This window comes from Callorhinus ursinus, unplaced genomic scaffold (genome assembly GCF_003265705.2).
Source record: "Callorhinus ursinus isolate GAN/ISIS: 27379988/994484 unplaced genomic scaffold, GSC_fseal_2.0 scaffold4, whole genome shotgun sequence".
NCBI lineage: Eukaryota > Metazoa > Chordata > Mammalia > Carnivora > Otariidae > Callorhinus > Callorhinus ursinus.
The window spans coordinates 81,906,153-81,929,706 of NW_027397066.1; the positions used below are offsets into that span (position 1 = coordinate 81,906,153).

Genomic DNA, 23,554 nt, shown 5'->3' on the forward strand with positions numbered 1-23,554 from the left:
AACTCTGAATGATGGACTGCCTTCCTAAATATAAAGGGCACATTCTAGAACCGAGATACTTCTTTTGTAGAGATTAAATGAGGCTCATGGATAAGGTTTGCATTCCTACTGACACTAGGTAAAACAGTCTCCAAACTAGTATCTATAAGCAACACTCACTGCTTATTCATGTAGTTGAAAGAGTGACTTCACTTAATTATATTCTTTAAACTTTTGAAAGAAGCCGGAAAAGAAACCTATTTAGTGCTCAAACTATACTTTAAAAAATACTATTTTATTTATACTCATGTATGAAAAAAAAATGGCTGTACTACCATGTTTACATACATACCAATATTGGAAGCAGAACCCAATCAAGAATCACATCTAAATTTTATAAAGAACACACAAACATTAAAAGACTGATTGGTTATAGAAAGCAGAGTGGAGAAAAAAAACCATTAGCTATCATTTCAATTTCATTAAAGAGCAGCACCCTCTGAGAATAATCAAGTCAATTAGTAATATCATCTGTATTGCAAAATAATATATACATAGAAAAGTTAGTGATTGTACTGATTTTATTACTTTTACTAAGCCATTTTATCTTCCTCACACTCAATGCAAAGAAATAAAATATAAAGAAAAATATGTCCTCATTATTATTCACAATAAAAGGGTCTGCTTAATTCTGCAGGCCTGGGCATACTATATAATAGGGAGCACTTAATGGCTCAAGTGGATCAAAGTACCATTTTGGTTCTGACCCACTGAATAGTATCTCATGCATATTTGTGACTGGACTAACTCCATGGGAGCTGTGATGTACCGAACCATCTCTGTGGTATCCCCAGATCTCACTACATCAAGAAAAGACCCTATACAAGAAAAGATAACAATCAATCTGTCCATAAATTATATCTATGGGCTCCTTCTTTAGTGTCAGGTGGGAAAAAGGGCCCTTTCTTGAGTACATGGATACAAGGACTGTTGTGGTCTAAAGATTGCTGGACTGATATTTTCTCTGTTATAATGGAAATAAAGTGTACATCAAAACCACTGTCAGATTAAGAAACTTCCACAACTTGTCTCAATTCTTCAAATAATGGAGCAAGTTCCTTTTCCAGGCTGACAATGAGTCCTAAAACAGAGATTAAGAAAATTAGAACATCAGAAAAATGTTCCTGAAAAAGTCTTTGACTTAGATCTCCTCCTGTCAAAATTTAGTTTCTAAAAAGCAAACAAGATCTTTATTCCCCCAAAATAAAGCAAAATACTGTAATTCTAACTAATCAAAAGCTCTTTTCATTATGAAGTTTATTTTCATCATCTATTATTAAAGTGAAAAATATTTATATGTATTAGAAGATAAGAAATGAATTATATGCACCGTAATTTTGTTAGTTTTGAAAGGAAAACTTTAATTTATACTTTGTTTCAAAATCTATACTGAGGGCGCCTGGGTGGCTCAGTTGGTGAAGTGACTGCCTTCGGCTCAGGTCATGATCCTGGGGTCCTGTGACCGAGCCCCACATCGGGCTCCCTGCTCAGCAGGGAGTCTGCTTCTCCCTCTCCCTCTGCCTGCCACTTCCCCTGCTTGTACTGTCAAATAAATAAATCTTACACTTGATCTTAGCCAAAAGGCCGAGAAGCGATCAAATAAATCTTAAAAAAAAAAACCACCAAAAAACCAAAAACAAAATCTGTACCGATTCAGAAATGATATAAGATTTTTACTTAAAAAGGTACATTTTTCCCGAACAAATTTTAATGGACTTTATCAAAATAGAGGTAGACCACCTGCTTCAACCTTGAGCAAAGAAATATTATAAACTTATTTTATAAATTTGGTGAAGCTAAAGTATAAATGGGTATTTCAAGTGAAAAAATTAATTTTAAAGATGAATGGTAGGAGTATAAAACATACACTTCCATGTTTAAAATTCACTGCTGATGTACTGCATGGGTGTTATACGCAAACGATGAATCATGGAACACTACATCAAAAACTAATGATGTACTGTATGGTGACAAACAAAACAAAACAAAATAAAATAAAAAAGAAATTAAAAAAATAAATAAAATAAAATAAAATTCAGTGCTGAATCTGGGAGACAAAGTAGTCTAGAAATGAGCATATCTAGCTTCTCCTTAGTTTACCAGAGTGAAAAGCTTATATATCTTATCTAATATATAGTAAGATATAATCTTATACATCTTAGTTTGTTTTATGCTCAAAGATCTTCCTCTATTTCACAGTATATTAAAAGCATCTGGGATCCTCAAAAAAATGTTCTAGATACTAAAATATAATTCTGTACATTATCAAAATTTATAACAACTGATGATTTAGTACATGATGGTGATTTATCACAATTGAGGTTTAATATACTTTAAATATCAACACCACTACTATCCTATATAATTTACAAAGTGTTTTCACATAGAGCATTTTACAGCTTTAAAACATTAATGGAAGAAACCTTCTACATCATTAAATCTAAACCCCTCATTTTAAAGATGAGGAATCTAAAGACAGGTTTCAGTGACATAGCTGGAAAATGACTTGCTCAAACAACTTGGAAATAAAAAAAACAGAAAAAGAATGCATAACAGTTCTAAACGGCAGCCAAATCTAAAGAAGACAAGACTTAAAAAAAAAAAAATCCCCACTTTATCCAAAAGGGAGTATGCAAATTACAGAATACAGTCATTGATTCAAACATAAATATCCAGTGAAGGCTACTGGATAAAACGGGATCTTACAATCTGCTACAGAAAGTACAGCATCCTGGCATTTGTTCTCAAATTCTTCAACCCTCAGGAAGAACACATCTAAGTTCATCCTAAGTCCCGCTCTTAGAATTTTCAATCACATTAATCTTGCCCACTATCACTGAAGATTTTACAAACTCTAATAGATGGGTCTACATAGAATTGAACTCATCCTGGGTGCTTGGGTGGCTCAGTCGTTAAGCGTCTGCCTTCAGCTCAGGTCATGATCCTGGGGTCCTGGGATCGGGCTCCCTGCTCCACAGGGAGTCTGCTTCTCCCTCTCCCTCTGTCTGCTGCTCCCCCTGCTTGTACTTGCTCTCTGCCTCTCTCTCTCTCTCTGTGTGTCAAATAAATAAATAAAATCTTTAAAAAAATTAAAAAAAAAAGAATTGAACTTATCCATTGACTGTTTTATGTGCTTGGTTATCTTCTCTACTCTTTTTGTGTTTTCTTTTTTTAAAGATTTTATTTATTTGACAGAGAGAGAGATAGTGAGAGAGGGAACACAAGCAGGGGGAGTGGGAGAGGGAGAAGCAGGCTTCCTGCTGAGCAGGGAGCCTGATGCAGGACTCGATCCCAGGACCCCGGGATCATGACCTGAGCCGAAGGCAGACGCTCAACAACTGAGTCACCCAGGTGCCCCCTCTTTTTGTGTTTTCTTAAGCTGTTTTAATGTGAACAAGATGTAGCATTCAAGGGTGAAGATAATTTAAATTTTCCTTTCTATCTTAAAGGATCACTTACCCACAAAATGTCTCATTTGAACTAGAAAATAAGCCCATGAGACAGAAAGAGCAGATATTGGCTCCACTATACAGCTAGGGAAAACGGAATCCACATACGTTACTCTTCTGGAGACCAGGGAATAGATGGTGGAGCTGGGCCATGAAGTCAGGTTTTCTGACTCTAAATCTACTACTCCTAGCATATTAGACTGTATGGTGTTAGAAGAAATTAAAAGATGTATCTAAAATAGTTAAAACACACCTGTATTGGCATTGCTGCTGGCTATGAAACTCACCACCAAAGGTAAACGATTGAATTGAACCACCTAAAAAGAAAGTAAGATTTAAATAATATGTATTCAAATGAAATACCTCGATCTTTCCAAAACTTTTATTTAAATGGCCAATGTGTAAGATACTACCTACCATCATGTAATATGAAAGAGCTAAAAATAAGTATTTCCGTACAAGAGACTTACTGAGTATCTCTTAGAGACATTATCATTACTCAGCCTGCAGAGCTGAAGGCAGGGCTATGTTATCTTCACCTCTTTAGCTCCCAAAGCCCAGTGGTGTGTCAATTATTACATGGCAGGGGCTCCAGAAACACTTGTTAATTAAATTAAATGGCTGAAGTCAGTATGTCTCATTCAAGTAGTTATACCTTCATGATTTTCCTGCTTCCTGTGTACCACTATTAATTTAAATTTAAGTTAACCTCAAATCAACTATCGTTTAAAAGAACTTAGCTTCAAACTAATCCTTATCGATGAAATTAAAGGTCAAAAGGTTGGTTACCTTTTGCCCAATACACATGAAAATATGAACTTTTAAAATAAAAACATCCCTTGTGTGACATCAGCAGTACAGGAATCAAACTCTGGGAAACACTGCTCTAAAGAAGAAGCTAGTAATTTATTCTAAACAAGAAAATGCAGCTAGAGATCGAGAGGTATGCAGCAATGAAATTCTTTCATAATAACTCACTCATGATATATATCTTCCAAACCAAATGAAGGAATTAGCAGCAATAACAAATTTCAATAACTTATCATTTAACCATCAAGGGAAATTTTTATCTGTCACAACAAAAAAAGTGTGTTATTTGAGAAATCACATTTGTTAAGCTAAGGGCACCATCTACTGGAGGTAATAGTCACTATTACCTGACTTCCCTTTTTAGGATAATGTATTTTATTAATAAATCTTTTAATTACTTTTCCACATCAATTAATTCCTGGTATAAAATGTGAAGACAATTACTACAATTCAACACAACCAATTTGAAGGCTAAGATTTTAAAATGCCATCCACACTTCAAAACTAAAATTGAGACTAACAACATAAGCTATTTTATATAGAAGACATATTAATAGGTGAAAGCAGCAAACCATTCAATAATTATGAACCTACCTGGTAGGTGTTATAGTAACAGATGATACTTTTATTTTTTGAAAGTCCAAGTTTGCTCCCTTGGTCTGTTGCAAGGGCAAAAGTAGATAAGAAACCAGGTCTCAAAGCATGTTCTGGGGCATTATCATTGGCCACTGGAAATACAAATGACTTAAATAAAAATCATGCAGTGGATATGATAGAACTTTAACTGCACTTTTTTTTCTAACATAAATCAGTAAAAATTTTGAGCACAAGGGTTATTATACTTCACAATACTGAAAATCGTATCACTAGTTGGGTCCTGTCAATTTAGATGAGAAAAACTGCTCAATCAGAAACTGAGTGATCATAACTAAGGGAAGAAATACTGATTCTCACAACTTTTTTTAATGAATACTAAACATTTATATTTTCTTAATATCTGCTTTAAAACAAATTAATCAGTATGTTTAATAAACTGAATATTCTCGTTAACTGAGAGCCAAGCTAGAATAAAATCATGAAAAAAACTTCCAGAAAACATTTGCGGTCATAAAACTTATAGCAGTATCACTTATAGATGTTAATAATTTTGCAGCTGACTGTCTGTTTTAAGTCTCTTTCACTCATTAAAAGGCCTGAATGGAGTTAGTTGTACCAACAGCTTTAACACAGAGATCCTAAGAAAGAACATTAGAGCTGGAGATTATTTTAATTTTGTTCAAAGCCCTCATTACAGAACTGAGTAAATGCAAAAAGGCAGGCGACTTACTTGCCCACGGCCACCTATGTTTTATGGTGGGTGAGAATGCACACTGAACCACACAGATAATGGGTTCTATTATTATCTTGTCACTGACTCATGTGCAACTTCGCACTAACAATGTACTCTTTGCACTTGACCATCTTTGTTTACAAAATGAAAGAATTAAATTAGGTCATTTCTAAACTTCCTTTCAATTCTAAGGTCTAAAATTATCTGACATGTATGATAACCTCAGGTGGAAAATAAACTGTAAACAAAATGTAAAGAAAATCATTTAATCTTTCTTTGGTAAAGCTATTACAGCATCCCTATAGAACTAATCCACGTGATGATACCTCGAGACACAAGCAGTAAAAATGGTCTTAATACACACTGACTCAGTGACATCATATATACTTAAAAAAGACAAAAGCTGAGGGGCACCTGGGTGGTTCAGTCGGCTAAGTGACCAACTCTTGATTTTGGCTCATGTCATGACCTCAGGGCCCTGAGATAGAGCCCCACACACTGGGATTGGGCTCTGGCTTGAGCCAGAGTCGGCTTGTCCCTCTCCCTCCCCCTGCTGGCCTGCACTCTCTCTCTCTCAAATAAATAACTAAATTCTTAAAAAAAAAAAAAAAAGCTGAAAACCAAGCAATTTTTTTTTTTTTAGGTTAACAAGCTCTTCTTTAGGTAAAGTCTTGTTAGAGTCTGGTTAACTAAAGTAATTGTGAAGTTAAAAGTTTAAAAAATATCTTATTTCCAGTAAAGAAGGAGAAAATCAATAAAGATTCAACAAAACAATCAATATGTTAATTCAAATGTATGGAAGTTTATCCCCAAACCACTAGCAGTACTGATTGAAAAATAAGACAACGGGGGAAGTCTGTGTGTATAATATATGTAGCTGCATACAGGCCCAGTCTCAGCACTGACATTTACTAATGTCTTTCATGAAACACTGGGCTTGTGATAAATCAGTCACACAATGCATTTAACATGTCGTAAGTTATACGCTCCAACCCAGTCTTCAACATACAAAAGCAAACGTCTCCTCCCAAACTAAGACCGTCTCCTGGATTTATTAAAATAGCTTTTATATGCTTGCCTTCTGCACTACTCAGACCTAAATAACGTTTTTAGTCAAAAGCAAACATGACACTGGCATACAGGCACTCAGTTTTACCTTTAATAACTGGGACTCCATCTCTATCTGACACAACAATAGCATGGAGCCCTTCAACACTAGAAAGAAAAAAAGTTAAAATATTACGAAACATTTCATTTTCTCAAAATATGCACCTCAAAGTCATTCTGGGGATTTTCATATATATATTTCTGAAAAACTATGTCAACTCAGTTACTGACCCCATAATTTCCTAGATGTCTGCAAAACTTCCAGAAATTGAATAAATGTGTGTATTACTGACATGCTTATAATCTTTACAAATTTATACAATTTACTGATAAAGATCTAAAACACAGACAATTCTCCATTAGTGTTGCTAATTGTTTTTCCATTATTTATGAAAGTATGACAGGTTAACAGCAGAAGCTATAGTGACAATGGTATCAAGTGCCATCAAGATATCTGTGGGTTATGAGCGCCTACAAAAGCGGGGTTGATTTAGACAAGTGGGTCAGGGAAGGCTAGTGACAGCTAAGCTGAGATGTTATGGCACTGGTCAAGAGAAGAGGGGCAGAAAGATTGTTGTTCTAGGATGAAGGAACACAACGGAAAGAATGAAGGTCATGTAGCAATCTTTTCAGCTATGCCTACATAAGAAGCAGTAAGGGGAATGGTCAAGACTATAACCATCTAGTCCAGTCTAGGCTCTCCTACATTTACTATTTACGCTACCCTGGGCCAGTTATGAAACCTCTGTTAGCCTCCGTTAACAATATGAAAATGGGAATAATTGTACTTATGTAACTATTGTAAAATGTAATAAGATAATGCATGTAAAGTCGAGGCTGGTACATAGTTAAAATTCAAAAATATTAATTATTACTAATTAGCATCAGAGTGTCATCTGCACACACTGACAATTTATTAGTGCAGTTTAAGTATTAACTCATTAGAGAATTCCTAGAGCACAGAACTAAAGTGCCAAAAATTAGAATGGGAAAACATTCTCAAATTTTCAGCCCCATAATCTCGTAATATCCAAGATTGCTACTCAGAAGTATGTTCAACGTTCCTACTATAACCCAGATTATCCATTCCTTATTGTGTTAACCTTAACGTTTTAGGTTAGAAATGAGGAACAGTCATATTAAGATACTGAGATTAAATTTTAAAATCCCAGTGGCAAAAACTTTTAAGTCAGAGAAGTGTTACTAAATTTTGAGAAAATGTTATAAACATTACCATTTATGAACCTCACATTAAAAGTAAGAATGATGAAATAACCTGTATAAACACTTACTGGTATTATTTTCTATTATCATTCAATCCTGGAATTATCTATAAATTAAAATGTGCTCTGTAAGGTTAATGTATAAAACAAATTCTTCTTAGTTAAAAACTAGGTTATCTAAAAGTATATCCTACTGATACCTGCACAAACTACTTTGTACAGTTATCAACAGCAACATCACCTGAAATAGGAAAACACTAGAAACCTGTCTATCAAGAAGAACGAGTCCAATAAATTATGACACACATACACAATGGAATACTCTGCAGCCATTAAAAAAAAAGAAACAGCTCTTTGTATGTCCTGGGAAGGACTGATCTCAAAAGTATATTGTGAAGTGAAAACACAAGAGTTTTGAATAATGTGTACAGGAAGCAAAACTTATACAATAACAAGTGTAGGCACATGTATGTATATGTTGTGATGGACTGAATGTTTGTGTCACCCCCAAAATTCCTATGTTGAAACCCTAATCCCAATATGATGGTATTTGGAGGCGAGGCCTTTGGCAGGTCATTAGGATATGGGGGTGGAGCCCTCAGATATCAGAATAGTGCCCTTACTTGAGGCTAGAGAGCCCTCCTTCTACCATATGAAGATATGGGAAGTCTGCATCTGCAACTCAGAAAGGGGCCTCGACCAGAAGTGAACCATGCTGGCACCCTGATCTTGGAGTTCCAGCCTCCAGAACTGTGAGAAATAAATTTTGGTTATTTATAGGAAATCCAATCTATGGTATTTTGTTTTAACAACCTCAACTAAGACCTATGTGTCTACGTGTAAATATGTGTGTTTATATACATGCTTGTTTGCAGGTGTGTAAAATATCTTTGAAGGTACTGGGTGCCTCTGAGAGGGGAACTGTGTGGCTGGGGGGCAGGGATAGGAAAGTTCTAACTATGTCCTTCAGTTAATTTCTGAATCTTGAACTTTATGAATGTACTGCCTACTCAAAAGATAATCAAATTAAAAAGCAGGTAAAGAGTTCTACAAAAAAATGTTTAGAAATATCTGTGTCTCCACAGTTTCTTTTCTCTTATTTCCAAGATAGTTAACTTAAATGCCAACTAATGCACCAAAAGAGGAGGCAGAAATAAAGACTTTCTTTTTAATGGATTTTAAATTCACAGAGATAAATGCCCAACAAAGTAGAAAAATTACTCACATACTTAAAATACCCACTTAAAGAAATTAGGTCACAAATATAAAAGGTGTTTCCAATTCTACACAGAGTGAACAAAAAAATAACATGAGTACATTTTACTAACAACTGAAAATAAGCATGATGCGTTAATAGGTACGCTGCACGTCTAGAAGGAAGTTAATGTTATGAAATACTCTGCAGACATCAAAACCTTAAGCTTAATAAAACAAACACTTTTATTCCAAAAAAGCAAATGTTGCATTTGTAATCAGACATCACACTTCATTCTATACATATAATAATGAAACATTTGGTTATTTCAGCACACAAAAAGTTGTGATTATTAAAGCCTAAGCCTGCTTTGGGTCACAACTAGACTTAAATACAAATTCAAGAACTTTATTTAGCAGGGAATTTACAAATGAACAAAAACATGTTCCATTCACTGGCTGGGTGTTGAGAGGCACGGCTCCAACAACTGAGAGCACGAACCCACAGATCTGAAGCCAGGCTGCCCTCGTCCAAGGCCCTTCGTTTTACAGACATCTAGCAACAAATCAAAATGCTCATTTTACTACTTTTCTTTGTAAGTGTTCAATATCATTTCTTCATTCCTTTAGCTTTTGGGATACAATATCCTACTTTCAAGAAAAAGTCATGAAGGAGTATGAATCAAACTGGCCTTGGTCATTATGGGGGAAAAAACCAAACTAGAACAAAACACACGGCTCTAAGCCCTTTCTTCCACCATAGAAAGATTTTCATCACACTTTTACAAATACCCTTTTTACAAATATCAACTATGCTTCTGCTCCTCCACTCTGTTGCTAGTGTGGTATTTCCCCCCAATCCTACTGGTCAATTTTACCATCCTTTCAATATGCTAACCCTCCAACAAGGCAGATACAGAGAAACACAGAGAACCTTCACTTTGTACAGTTCCAATACGGACGCATTTTAGTTCTCACAGTTGAATTAAATAACACCACTCCTCCTGACAGCATGGCTCAAATTTCAGGAAGTATGGTATATTAAGTGAGTAACTGCATACAGTACAAACCTCACCAACTCTTCACACAAATCACCATGTGAGTAACTTTGCAAATGACAGATCGCACTGTGTCAGGAACCAACCACATCACTTCTTTCAAAGCATGTTGGTGACTGGTCACCGAGCATCTATTCCTCAGGGTATGCAGGGACGGTAAAGTACACAGTGTTATCTCCTAGTCTTCCAATGATAAATAAAGCATATGACATTAAAAAGAAAAACAGAACTGAAATAGGGAACTGGCTAATCAAGACGAAATAGAGCAAAGGAAGGGAAGGTGACAATGCTGGAAGTGAAATTCAAACAGAAAGTAAACAGAGAAGAAATAACTGGCCGAAAGCATGTGGACACTTTCACTCTTGCGCATAAGACGCGCAGCCAGAGGAAGTTTGTACAAGTGCACTCACAGACAGAAATTAGGCAAGCAGTTGGGATGAAGAGGATGAAGATATCCCACAGGAAGTGATGTGGGCAAAAAACTTCCCACATCGACAGTACAAAGGACAAAATGGCGGAAGCTGATCCAAACTTAGGAGTGTGCCAATTTGAAGGCACAGGAAAGATGCCTGCTCCTTAGCTTAAGGTTATACCTTTGGTATTATTTTACCATGTCTGCAAACAAGTAGGCACTGTTCCAACTACACTCGAGAAGTTTTCTACAAAGATATAAACACTAGTACTATTTCCACTGTTTCTAAACTGCAGTGTATTAAACAAATATTGCTTTTAGCATCTGTTTCCATTCCCTCAAATAGAACCAACAAAAGAGGTTTTAAGGTTTTGACAAAAATTTTCTAAAGATCACAAAACAACTGTCATTTTTCCCAGGGATTACTAAAATTGCTTTGGATGGTTTCAGCGTGTACAGTCATTTTCACGGCCCTGCACTACTGTGCAAAGCTAGGACTGCCTGCTCGTCATTAGGATGAGAACAGAATCAGTGTTCTAGTTTGCACTAGAAGGAAGAGAGTAAAAATGAATTTAAGTATTACATTAACATGAAACCAAAGGTAACAATTACTTAATGCTTCAATATCTTCTTCCTGAATATAACAGTACTTTCTTCCTGAATTATAGACAAATATACATATATCAAACCAAGGAGATAATATCATTAATTTCTACTGGTTTGTGGTCAGGGTAAAGGCACAAGTCAATAGGCAAACCACATCAAACAATTCAGGCAAAAATCCAAACAAGGGAATTTTTTTTCTTTTTCTTCTTTTTACCTACCTACAGAAATAAACTGACATACAAAACCTTTTTAAATTCACACATTTGGATAATAAAAAAGAAGTAAAAAAAAGGATCTCACCATACATTCTGCTACATTACACCTCAAAGGTTATTCAATTATGCTGGAATGTGGAAATGGATGTCTCCAGTTGTATTCCTCTCTCTCCTGTCCTCAACTCTAAGGTATTAACTTTACACTAAACTAAATGTGAATTTTAACACAACTAAAGTGACAAAGTCCTTTGAACCACAAAAATATCTAAAAGGAAGTTTGCTGTCCTTCCACAGAGCCTAATTGATAATGAAGCATCAAATGGACTGGGTGCAGGCAAAAGAAGCCTTGCGATTTTTCCAAGTATAGATTGCTGTCTACATATAGCATTTTTGGGTTATGCAGACTCAGAAATTAGGTCTTAAAAGTAATACTAAGGGAAAGGCAAGTTCTAGGGTTTTTCCCCTTAAAATTGTTCTAACTTCAGGGCCTGGGTGGCTCAGATGGTTAAGCGTCTGCCTTCGGCTCAGGTCATGATCCCAGGGTCCTGGGATCGAGTCCCGCATCAGGCTCCCTGCTCAGTGGGGAGCCTGCTTCTCCCTCTGTCTCTCTCTCTCTGTCTCTCATGAATAAATAAATAAAATCTTTAAAAAAAAATTGCTCTAACTTCTTCAAAGTATAATCCAGTAAAAACTGCTATGTTAGTATATTTGAAAAAACTCTAAATAAAGTGCCAAGAAATACGGGTTCTAACCCCCTGGCATTCACGAGCTGTTTAACCTCAGACAACAAGTCATATACAACTTCTCTAGGCCTGATATTATTTATCTGCAAATTCAAAGGACATTGCTTGTCCTGCCTAGCGTTATTTGAAAATGCTAAATAACAATATACACATACTATTAGTCTAAAATAAACAGAAACAAAATGCTACATAAAATCAACGTATATAATGCAGAACTTATTTAATAATAAATTAGTAATTTTTTACCTTGGTAATTTCTTATACAGGAATCGCTTTAGGTCCTGAAAGAGAATATAAAAAAATCATATTATAACAATATGCCTTGTACTGGTTATCTAGATAGTCCTATCCACATTTCAGGTACTTTAAATCATCACTCATAATCTTTCTTGCTTGTGTTCTTTTTCTTTTTGATACTAGTTGTGTGACTTGGAACAAGTTATTTAACCTTTTTCTCTAAGCCCCAGTTTCATTATTTGTTGAGAAGGGATAACCACAGAACCTATGTCATAAGACTATTGTTAAAATTTATTGAGATGTATGTAAACGGATTAGCATATCTGGACAAATACATAGCAAATACATATTAGCTGTAAAATTAGATCATATTTTTCATACTATTTTACATCCTGTTGCTATTGTCCTATTCACTTGAGGGTATATTATAAACATCTTTCCTTGTCTACAGATAAACTTTCTCACATCACTTTAACAACGCTGGGTAAATTAACTTCTCTGAAACTCCATTTCTTTTCATAACTAAAGATAAATGACAACCTGTATCAAGTGTTAAGCATGGAACATAATTAGTACTAAAGAAATAAAAGACTATTTCATTTCCTCTCATTACACTCTCTCACCTAGGCAATTTCATTGACAATCCAGGTATCAATTATGAGGCCTACATAGGTACAGGAGGAATCTGTTGTTTTGAACCTCTAATCCCTACTATTCTCCACCCCTGGATGTTCATCTTATTTCACGTTAGGACCACCATCTTACCTCTGCTCTTATCTTGAACACATACATTAAAACTCAACTCATCACGTTTCATGTGAAATCCAGATTTCCTCAATCTCTTGTCTCCTCTAATGGCACTACCCATCCCATTATTCAGGTCTGAAACACAGAGTAACATTTAACCCTAACCTCACCTTTATCACTTCTAAATGATTTGTGAAGTCAAATGTTTTTAAAATGATCTCCTCCTCTCCTTTTCTTTTTCTTAAAGATTTTATTTATTTGACAGAGAGAGAGAGAGAGCAACAATCAAGGGGGGAGCGGCAGGCAGAGGGAGAGGGGGAAGCAGCTGAGCAAGCAGCCTGATGCGGGGCTCGATCCCAGGACCCTCGGATCATGACCTGAGCTGAAGGCAGATGTTTAACAGACTGAGCCACCCAGGTGCCCCTCTTCCTTTCCTTTTCAACTGACATTACAATTTAGCTTCACTTTAATAATTATTTATGACTCGTGCTGGCCTCCCAACTGGTAATCTGGTCTCCCACTTCTATCCCATACAGTTCTACACAATGCCAATAACCATATTATTCTCCTTCTCTATCTGGGTTTGAGGTGCTTCCCAGATGATTCCCTGTGCAGTCGGGGTTGTGAACCAATGTCTGCATGGCTCTCCACTGTTTAATAAATTCTCTACAAATTCTTTTAACATTTGAGCTTCTCTACAATATGGTCTACACCTCATTTTACAGTCCTGCTTCCTACCACTCCCTCATACATAACTCAGCCCCAGCAAGAGTGGACTACTCACAGCTCCTCCACACACATCTTTCCCTTTTCCATCTCTCAAACTTTGCTTACACTACTTATTTTAATAGTAACTCTCTATCAATCTTACTTTGAGAAAAACTGCCACTCCCTATTTAGAGCTATTCTCAACCACCAAATACTCCAAATAAGCGTTCCTGATAAACACAAAGCAGATGTGACCCCTCTCTCTTTTGAATTTTCACTGAGTTATATATATACACTTATGATCACCTGCCTATTATACTTTAAAAAAAATTTTTAAACCCTTATGGAGGGATGCCTGAGTGGCTTGAGTCGGTTAAGTGTCTGCCCTCTGCCTGCCGCTCCCCTGTTCGTGTGCTCGCACACACGCGCTCACTCTCTCTGACAAATAAATAAATAAAATCTTAAACAAAACAAAACAAAACACCTTATGGAGAGGAATATACCTTAACCATCTTTATTTCACCCACAGCCCTTATTACAACAACTTTCGCAAGGTGATGCTCAATGGATATATAGCGATTTGACTGTGCCTGGAGAAGAAGTTCTCAAGAACATAATGGCAGACACTCATAAATGGAGTGATAAAAGCATACAAAGTTCCTAAACCTAAAAAGAAAAATCACGTTCATATTAATGTTGAATGATCATTCAGCCTAGTGGTTAAGAGCATAAACTCTGGAGTCAGACTGCCTGGGTTGGTATGTTGACTCTACAACTTACCAGCTGTGTAACCTGAGGCAATTGACATGATCTTTCTAGGCCTTAGCCTCCTCAGCTAGAACACAAGGACAATAACAGTGCCTACTTCATAAAAGCTGTAAGAATTAAATGTTCAATGTTTAGAAGAATGCCCAGCATGTAGGTAAAAGAACAACAGGATGTAAAATACAGACACATAAACAGTAGTAGTATCAATTCCTGTTTCTAGTAACTAGTACAATTAAGTTTCCTAAACTTACAATTTGGGTTTTATTGCTGTGCTAAAGAGGTATCAGTCAGAAATCATCTCAATTTGCTCCAATGAATCTAGAGACATCATGACCACTTGCTGGAAAAAAGTAGATTCACAGCAGCAAAACATTTAGAAATTCAAATGGTATTCCGAGCCTCTCTCATGCCCGCCGGACTGGGGAGTGGGAAGAATACAATTTTCTCAACCTCAGACACCTTAGCGTCCTCCACCCCCACTGTGGGCAGAGTGTACCCCGCCAATCTCTTCGTACTAGTCACTCACTCCAGAGCCTACCGAAACTATGTGGGGGTGGGCGGGATAAAAGGGAATCCAGTTTCGCCTTGGGAAGCTTTACCTCTCCCGGCCCAGTAGGCCTCCACCAAACTCCCCACCCTCCCCTTCCTCTTGTGTGGGTGTTAACTCACATCCGCCATGACGAACCCCTTTCTCCCGCAGGATCAATCTCCACTCCTGGAAGAGAAACTCCGGGTGATTCTCCCCTCAAGACTTCTTCCCACCTCCAACCTAACAAGCGGGGTCAGCTCTCATCAAGGCCAGGCAAGAATCCGCGGCTCTAGGGCTCGCACCGGGGAAGCCGAAGTGAGGCGGGAGTGCCCAAATACCCAGACGGTAGCTGGGACGCCCTACCTCAGTCCACTCCACCCTGCACCCGCGAAGACCTAGGCCCAAAGGAGAGGGGAAGGGGAGTCCTCTCCCTCCCTTGCGTCTCACTGCCCGCGCCACCTGCGGCCCCGGGCTGAATACCGAGCAAAGCGGCTCGAGTTACCTTGCTTTCTGGGCTGCGGTGTTCCCTCAGCTATAGATCCAGGGACAGCCTGACAGACAGCCTCCTTGGAAAGCCGTCGTCACATGATTTGTGACCTCCTCCGTGTTCCAGGAAGCACTTTCTGCGCCTTCGGGGCCCGATGATAGGAGATTTCCGGGGAGGCGCGGAGGCCTTTTTGCGTCGGGCGCGCACCGCCCCGCCCCTCGCGGGCTGCTCCCTGCGCCTGCGCAGACGTAGGGCCGTGGGGACACAGCCCGGTGAAATGAGGGTTTCTCGGATGTCGTCCGGCTTTAAAAGACCCGCCGGAAATGTAGGCAAGGAGACGTTGTTGTGTGGGGAGGGTGCATAAATTTCATTAGTTTTTCAAGGCCTGTTATCTTAAGACCTTTTCTTGGAGATGAAAAAGTTTGAAGGGGTGTTGTTTAGGAGCTGAACTGCAAGCAGGATTGCCTGTGCCCAGAAGTCCCAGGTTCATGGGACGCCTGGCTGGCTGAGTCAGTGGAGCTTATGACCTGATCTCGGGGTGGTGAGTTCCAACCCCGCTGGGCGAAGAGATTACTTAAAAATAAAATCTTAAAAAAAAAAAAAAGGCCCAGGTTCATAGTTTTCTGACCCCGATGACCCCCACTGCCTTGGCTTTTCCAAGGGTGCCACCCACGTGCTCTTACTCGAGGTCTTGTCTAGATTGAATAGAGGAGCCATGGGCTTTCTGGAGTTTTCACAGTTAGTTGCGCAACTCAACATACACAGATACTGGACAACCTTCTTTCGTTGGCTCATGATTTAGAAGGCTATACCTTCTAATTTGCAACCATATTATTTTTTGTTTGGTGTCTTGCTCGTTTGCACGTGTAACAAAAACCTACAGTAGGTGCTAAGAAAACGAAGACTGTGGGAACTTGTTAACGACTCATCTTCAACTCCCAATCCTTAAAAGTAGGAGAGCAAAAGGAATTAACTCTAGTTCAAGACATGGTGAAGAGTTGGATACTAATTTGTTATCCTTGAGAAGACGAAATGGTAAACTACAGCTCTCCCAACTGTTAGAAATGATCTCCTGATTATTACAAGTGAAGTTGATGGTTCCATAGCAACTCACATCATTGAAGTTCGCTTCCTTTTCCTTATTTAAATCCTTTGATTTCTTAGCTTCTGGGATACTGCATTACTTACTTTAGGTCCCCACCCATTCTAGTTTCCTAATTCTTTAGATCATGGCATTTAAAGCTTGTCTTTGGTTTCGTTTTTCTCTTTCCACATTTTCCTGAGAACGTGAGGCCTAAGTCTGCACCTTTCCTCAGAGTTCTAGGTTCACATTTTCGGCTGCTTGTCAGTTGTTGGGTACGTCTACATACATGTCTTGAAGTCAGCTCTGACTCAAAAGCTCCAAAAACTCCAATAAACCTTTCTCCTAATGTGTCTGTTGTTTCCATGATTTTACTAGTCATGTGTCATGTTTGCTATCTTTTGTTCCTCGTGTCCACTTTTCTAACCTAGCAATGATTTTTTTCATCTATATATTTTTTTCAATTCTTCATTCAAACCATTATTTAGCAAGATGATATCAATAGCCACTTACTAATGGCCGGATAAACCTTCCCAAAACAATGCACATTACTGATGCTCAAAAAAATCTTTAGTGATGTACCATTGCAGACTGATAAAGTTGAGTCTTTAATCTGGCACAAACATATACTATTTTACTTCTGAACACATTCTAATGTGAATCCTATACTCCACCCAAGTTGATAACTTCACCCTTCCATCACTGGTTATTTCTCCACACTGGTTCTGGAGGGTCCTTTAAACTGAAGTGCTTATTTCTCTTGTAGGGGAGGAAAAACATACTTCTACCCTTCTATCCCCTTAGGTTCTATGGCTGGGTCCAAGAATTAATTGACAGATTATCCGGTGAAAAACCATACACATTTATTTAATATTTTTATGTGTATATGGGAGTATTCAGAAGGAAATAAGGTCCAAAGAAGTCATTAGGCCAAAAAGTTACATGTCTTTTATACAAAGAACAACAAATTGTGGGGATGTGGCAAGAAAAGGGGCTTGGGTAAGGGATAGTAAATTGTGGGACAGTGATTATGAAACATATGGGTGAAACCAATGGAAGATAGGATTATTTTAGTAGGCTTGTTTGTACGGGTCCATTTTGGCGTCAGTCTCGCCTCTGGTGATAAGAATGTTCTCTTCCTGGTAGAGGGAGGGTACCTTTCTCACAGGAAATTTTATGACCTGCTTTTTGGTAAAAGGGGAGGTCAAAGAGTCCTTCCTGCATCTGTTTTCTTAGTGCCTTCACCTCAAAATAATCAATATGCCTAAGTGGTGGGGGCGCCTGGGTGGCTCCATCGGTTAAGCGTCTGCCTTCTGCTCAGGTCATGATCTCAGGTTCCTGGGACTGAGCTCCGCATCGGGCTCCCTGCTCAGTGGGGGGTCTGCTTCTCCTTCTCCACTTTCATTTTAACACGTTCCATCCTAAGAACTATCCATAAATGATAGTTGACCTGGAAAATACTGATTTTCATTCTTCTTGAGTGGCAAAAAAAGGAGAGCATAGCTTTCCAAGCTCTCCAAATACCACTATGGCCTCAAGGTGAAAAAACTAGGAAGATTTCTAGTTTCCAAGTGTGGTGGTTTCTGAATTAAGGCAGTCAGTGGGAGACTGATCTGTCTGAATTTACTCACTGCCGCTGGTATAGGACTAGGGGAAATATTTACTGGCCTAAAAGATTATCAGCATTAGGTACCAGTTCTTCAAAGTGGAATGTACCAGATGATCCCTGAGGTTCAGGAAGAAACTAGTAGAAATTGTAGACATATACACACACAGTTTTTATCTCACCCATTCAAATTTTCTAGTACACAGCATACCAGAGAAATAGTATGCTAGTATATATAATACATGGAACAGTTAAAACATGTACATGTTATTAAAGTTCTAACTTTATTGGTTGTATCAAAAGCCTTTGTTTCTGCTATTTTTAGCTTAAGTTTCTCTTAGCTTTTGTATATGCCAGAGATGTCTCAATTTTTTTATTCTTTTCCATAAAAATCTACCAATCATCTCAGTTTAGGTTGGCTCCACTATTTCTGTGAAAATTCTAATTGGTATTCAAACTCATGGGGAGGAGAGTCTTGCTGATTTCCCAACATACAAATATGAAAATTTTATCACTTAGATTGGCCAAGTTGGAAAATGTCTTGCTAATACTGATTCTGGCTATGGTTTGGGATTTGGCCCATTGAGAATACAATTATAAGGTCATATGCAATAACTTTTATACTACCACTCATTGTCATCACACCCTGGATTTAGGCAGTGACCTGAGAAATGACTAATTCCTCTGATCTCTGGCTTGCATACTATAGATAATCAATGAGTCACTCACATGTCAACAACTTAAACTCCCCTACCTTCTTTCCTGCCTGACAGAACCCCAACTTTGGATGAGTTCAATGAGTTGTATTCCACTGCCTATACCTAGGCTGATGGGTTAGGCTGGAGAAAACACATACAACTAAACAGATTGTAAATTCTGTCACCAATCTGGGACTTGTAAAAATCCTACTTTTTCACTCGTCAGCTGACTCAGTGATAAAAAAAAAATTCCTTCAAACTCTCTTCTAAGCCTGTTTCTTTTTCTTTTCCCCTCCCCCACTTTACACAGATAAACTGCCTATTCATTAAGCCAATGAAAGCCATGACATCTTACCACCAACACTACAAATCTACCTGCCTTTGTAGCACCCATCCTCCATGCATTCCTTTCTGAAAGAATGCTGGTGGTCGGTTAGCTAAAGTAATTCTTCCATCTGTCCAATGACATAATATCCTCCTGGACATATCAGGCACTTACTGCTATTATCCCTCTTTTTCTCTGTCTTTACTCTTTCACTTTCTACCTGCCCCTTTACATCAGAATGAAAAACAACAGAATAAAACAGATCTCTCATGCAATAAACACGATCTCATGTAATTAATAATTGAAAAAACAAAAGCCTTCTTTAGAAACCACATCCTCTTTCAGCTAACATCCTTCTCTACTCCCTTTCACAACCAAATTTTTGGAAAGTTTTTAATTGCTGCCTCTGTTTATCCCAAATCCAATCAATCAAATAATTCTCTTGACTCTACTTCCTGAATATCTCTCAAAATCATTCATTTATCTGTATTCCTACTCTAGTCCAAGCCATGATCATCTCTCCTTCGCCAATAACTTCCTATCCTTCCTATATTCATGTTTGCCCTCCAGTCTTCTCTGCACAATAACTAAAATGATACTTCAAAAACTCAAGTCTCATTATGTAACTCCCTCCTCAAAAATCTCAAAGGTTTTCTACTGGCTTAGGATAAAGTCCAATTATCATCATCATAATTTATATATGGTCTTATGGAACTTGGTCCCTATCTTATTTTAGTTCTCTAACTTACCCTGCCTTTCCTATGCTATAATCCTATGAGTTTGTTCTCATGCAAGTTTGTTTTCACTTCCACAAAGTTGCTATGGCTTTATCAACTTAGCACACTCTGCCTGAAATATATCTCTAGCATTCACCTCAGTCCTACTTATCTTGTCTTTTGAGTTTCAACTTAAGCTCACTTTCTCGGAGAAACTTTCCCTGATCCTCCCACAGTAGGTTAAGTCTTCTAGATGTGCTCTCATTGAACCTTGTAATTTTCTTTGTAGCATTCACCACAATTATAATTAGTTATTTACTTTACATTTATTTTCCTGGCTAGATGTAAACTCCATAAGGATTTCTGTCTTGTTCAGTGATTAATTCCCAGCACTGAGCTCACTGCCTGGGATAAAGCAGGCATTCATACATTTGTTGAATGGTTGAATGAATGGAAGAAAGTGCATATTAAGAATATAAAACATGATAAAAACACATCCTTTAGGGCCGCCTGGGTGGCTCAGTCATTGAGTGTCTGCCTTCAGCTCAGGTCATGATCCCAGGGTCCTGGGATCGAGCCCCGCATCAGGCTCCCTGCTCAGCGGGGAGCCTGCTTCTCCCTCTCCCACTCCCCCTGCTTGTGTTCCCTCTTTCTGTGTCTCTCTCTGTCAAATTAAATGTTTAAATAAAAAAAAAAACACCCTTTACAGTGAGAACAGACCTTCTTTTTATTCATATATTGAGATAAATTGCAGAGACTGAAAGACAAAAATTCATCACAAATCATTCAGCAGAACATTCATTAAAAATCAAATGCATTTTCTTTAACAGAATTCTCACACAGAAAATTTTATTTTATAAGTCTGATATCATATTAAGTATTTTACAAATCAGACATTTTTAAATCTAATTGTATAATCTTGAATGCAGTATAGACAAATAAAGTAAGATCTCCTTTACCAGTTTCACTTCATTTAACTTATACAAGGCTTCCATTAAAATTCCATCACACCTTGAAAATTACCTGCAGCTTTTAAAAAACACGTGATTTAAACCTTAAATGGAAGAAAGTCTTATGTAGCCATCCGAAAAATGAAAACAAAACAAAAATAGGTAAGAAGCATTTCTTAATATAATTACAAAGTATCATTTATGTGTGAGTTTCTTTCTTCTCATTGGTATAGTCAGCCAACTCAAAAACAGTTCATTTTGAAACTGATGCTTAAAATACTCCAGTGTCACCGGAAAACTTCTATTACTTTAGTGATACTCTTAAATGGCAAAGTAGAATCAGACTGGAATGTCCCGACTCCTGTGCCAAAATGAGTAAGAGTTGCTCAAATTCATGCCGGGTGTCATCGCTGTGCAGTTACGACATAGCTCGGCAACCAGTCACCCCAACAGTTCATAAGAACTTACTCAACTAGACACTTTTGAGAAACACTTCTTACCCCTACATAGTTCCACTGCTAGAGACAGAAAGATACAATTATATTTGAAGTGTGGGCCTTCTAATAGGAATCTGTTTTAAAATTTGAAAAGGATCCAAGGAAAAAATTCACACCAATGAAATTCTGTGGAATGATTTTTCAAAGTTAGAATTAAGAATATCCACTGCTAATGGAAGCCCTGCTCTGTGCAAACATAGTGTGGCATATATTAAACAAACACACATTTGAGGTATTAGCTGGAAAAATATATATATGTACACCTATACATGGACACATCCACAGAATATTCACAAGTCCATTGGCCCCAAAACCAGCAGATAAATTAAATGAGAACGAATCACATACCAAGAGGAAAAAGTTACACACAGGGAACTTACAAAAAATGTGGTTATATAATCCTTAATATAAGGAGTATGTTTTGAATTAAAGTTTTGAGGGAAAATGTTTCCATTTATATGAAAGTGTTTATTTAACAGTAATGGAAACCAAAAAGGAAGTCTGAATTCTAGGACTGTGTTGCCTGTCAGATTATTAAGGGGATGTGCAAGAATTCCTTGAAGATCCTCATTCTACTCACTTTTTCTTTGTAATTACAAATTAGAATTTTAAAAGATTTAAAAAGTTTTGTGAGTTATTGTTATACTACTCTTTCCTTTTTCATTATTTATAGAGAATTTTATGGATTTTAACTAGGCAATAGTCCAATGTGGCCAATGGACACGGTTTTTTACCGTGAATCAGTAGATTTTTACTTAGTAAAGATTAAAATTCAGATTTATTGTTCATTTTCAGAAGTTTTCCTGTTCAGATAAGAAAAAGGATTATGAATGCCCTTTCGGGTCTGCTTCACTCAGGATGAAGACAGATGGTAATAGGAACCTAAGCTTCATGTGGGGAAGCTGAATAAATGCACAAATTCTCCTTTTGAACCATATGGTCCTTCAACATAACACTTACTTAACTGGAAAGATGGCTCATTTGGTTCTCAGGTCAACATCAAAAAATATTTCACTGCCTTAACACAGGTCGGAGATTTGTTTTTTTTAAGGAAATACATGGGAATACATTATTAATAATATGTCACAGTTATTAAATAACAGCTGCATTTAAAACTATTACAGATCAACAAAGAAAAATTGAAGAGGGTAATCATTTCTCTCACTATACACTATTTTACATACTAGCGGAACTGAAGATTTAACAGGAAGAAAACTAAAGCATAAAAGTGCAATCACAGTTAAGGGCTGGAACTCCACATTCCTGTTCCTGTGAACACCTGAGCTGACACAAAAGCAGAGTCGCTTAATGCACTGGCATATTTATGCCTTAAGGATTTACTCTTCTCTACCAAATCTCTGTAAATTATAAAAAAAAAACTGTAGTGATTATGAAACAAATTCTTATTTAAGCATTCAAATGCAATCTGTTCCCAAAATATATTGTTTTTATTTATTAGATGGATTAAAACTTGAATTTTCTCATTGAGAATGAAATTCTCAGATTTGGTCAAAATAAATTCTGAAGCTTATAAGCGACTAGCACCAGTCTACTTCGGAACTAAGCAATCAAAAAAGGAGGAGAAAAGGTACTCTTTACTTTCCCCCAAATCCTCACAAGGACAACATTTATATGTATGTGTAAAAAGAGATAAAAATGTAAAGCATTAATAAATATAGTTGCTGCCAAACTTCTAAAATACCAGTTAGAAAAGCTAGTAAAGCAGTATTCAAAGATTCAACTTTCAGGCAATTAAAATGAACAGTACAAGTTATCAAATGAAATTGCAAAGCTCGTGTAGTAAAAATAAGATGGCAAAATGTTGGGATTTTTATTGTAAGAGTAGCAAACATGAAAATCTTACATCTCAAGACAGTTCAAATCTTCTTACTTTGTAGAACTAACCCAAAATTCTAAGACACTTGATTGGGCCTTTACACCAAAATATAGATGACATTAAGGACTTAGTCTTTTCTTGCATACTTTATATGTGGCTTAAATTATCAGGCACTCGATCAG

The 23,554-nt window shown here is 37.2% G+C and overlaps 1 protein-coding gene across 1 annotated transcript; it reads right to left on the minus strand.

Moving 5' to 3' along the window:
- Nucleotides 1–255: 255 nt before the first annotated feature.
- LAMTOR3 (late endosomal/lysosomal adaptor, MAPK and MTOR activator 3) lies at nucleotides 256–15,835 on the minus strand. The gene is made up of 7 exons (XM_025873501.2): nucleotides 15,678–15,835; nucleotides 15,316–15,361; nucleotides 12,433–12,467; nucleotides 6,785–6,843; nucleotides 4,893–5,026; nucleotides 3,742–3,805; nucleotides 256–1,120 (listed from the first exon to the last, which is right to left on the minus strand). Exons 2-7 carry the CDS (start codon nucleotides 15,322–15,324, stop codon nucleotides 1,047–1,049), a joined length of 375 nt encoding a protein of 124 aa, XP_025729286.1. The 5' UTR covers nucleotides 15,325–15,361; nucleotides 15,678–15,835; the 3' UTR covers nucleotides 256–1,046.
- Between the last annotated feature and the right edge of the window lie 7,719 nt (nucleotides 15,836–23,554).